Source organism: Olea europaea, unplaced genomic scaffold, assembly GCF_002742605.1.
Source record: "Olea europaea var. sylvestris unplaced genomic scaffold, O_europaea_v1 scaffold294, whole genome shotgun sequence".
Classification (NCBI taxonomy): Eukaryota; Viridiplantae; Streptophyta; class Magnoliopsida; order Lamiales; family Oleaceae; genus Olea; species Olea europaea.
The window spans coordinates 400,253-401,575 of record NW_019247998.1 but is presented as its reverse complement, the minus strand read 5'-3'; the positions used below and the strand labels follow the sequence as shown (position 1 = coordinate 401,575).

General features: G+C 36.0%; 1 protein-coding gene across 1 annotated transcript; it reads right to left on the bottom strand.

Moving 5' to 3' along the window:
- Positions 1 to 617: 617 nt before the first annotated feature.
- On the bottom strand, positions 618 to 1,323 carry LOC111384566 (cysteine proteinase inhibitor A-like). Its single transcript, XM_023008861.1, has 2 exons — positions 1,150 to 1,323; positions 618 to 981 (listed from the first exon to the last, which is right to left on the bottom strand). Exons 1-2 carry the CDS (start codon positions 1,240 to 1,242, stop codon positions 799 to 801), a joined length of 276 nt encoding a protein of 91 aa, XP_022864629.1. The 5' UTR covers positions 1,243 to 1,323; the 3' UTR covers positions 618 to 798.

Genomic DNA, 1,323 nt, shown 5'->3' with positions numbered 1-1,323 from the left:
AATGGTAAACGTTCACCAATGAAAAGTCGGTTGGTATTTGTTAAGACTTTTACCAATAAAAATTCCATTGGTAAAAGATTCACACTTTACCAACGAAAAATTAGTTGGTAGAATGTTTACTCTTTACCTACGGCACGATCCATTGGTAACTATCAGTAACCCTCAAATTACTAATGAATTTGTGGTTGCAAATATTCCCTTGGTAAAGATTATTAGAAACGGATATTGAGGCTTTAGGAACGAAAAATCCGTGCCTGAAGCTCTATTTTTTAGTAGTGTAAGCCACCGTCCACTAAAAAGCCACCACAATGAAATTATCAATTGCATTGCCAAAATCACTATCACTATCACTATCACTATCACTACCTCTAACTATTTTCACCACCGCAACTACCACCTTCAGTGCTACCTAGACAATCGTGACCCTGGCAACAAGCAACTAGGCCATTGCCTAGTGTCTGAAAAATATTTAAACGCTTAAAAGGCCAACCAAAATTTTACTTCACATATTTTTTTTTTGTTTGGATTCTCTATGCTTTTGAAAAGTCGCAAAATTAGTTTTATTTCCACATATCGAAACATAATCGAACTTAAGTTCGTTCAAACACTAGCTACGATTAAGTAAATTGATAGTTCATAGCATTAAGTTCTCAGGTAACAATACTCGGACTCGTATCCATATTATTGCTTGACACAGTACCGTACACTTGTACTTTATTCGAACATTTAACATAGCAATGCTGCTTTATTTATTTTACGAATTAACTGCTGCAATACGAGTCCAATCACAAGGTTTATTTAGGCATTGCCTTCAATCTTGAAATCCAGCAATTCTTGCGGGACCCACACCTTAACTTCACACTCTTTATTCTTGTTGATCCCACTGTTGAACGCCTCGAGGGTTATAGTGAACATGAACCCTTCAAGCATATCTTCCCTATTCCACGTGATGAGCTTCACAAATTTCAAAACTTGTGCATTCTGCAGTCATAAAGGAACAAAAATAAATGAGATTTCAAAATCAATTCCAAAATTTCATACGGTCGTGAAAATCGCAGGTAATTGTAATTAATAAGATGCAAAGAATAATTGTAGTTGAATATTAACAAAATCAACACAGAAACCCGGAGGGGGAGGGGGGGGGGGAACCTGTTTTTTGTTGTATTCATAAACAGCAAATTCAGCGAGATATTTAATATATTCTTTTGGGAAGGAGGGGATCTTTTCTCCAAAGGCGGCCATTCTCACAGATAAATTTTTTTTGCTAAGAAAACTCTCTCTTTCTTTTCTTTTGGTGTGTGAATAATTTAAGGCCGTTCAAGT

Coding starts and splice junctions, on each gene's coding strand:
- LOC111384566 (XM_023008861.1), bottom strand. CDS start 1,242: ATGGCCGCCTTTGGAGAAAAGATCCCCTCCTTCCCAAAAGAATATATT. Junction 982..1,149: donor ATGAATACAACAAAAAACAG/GTTCCCCCCCCC, acceptor TTATGACTGCAG/AATGCACAAGTTTTGAAATT.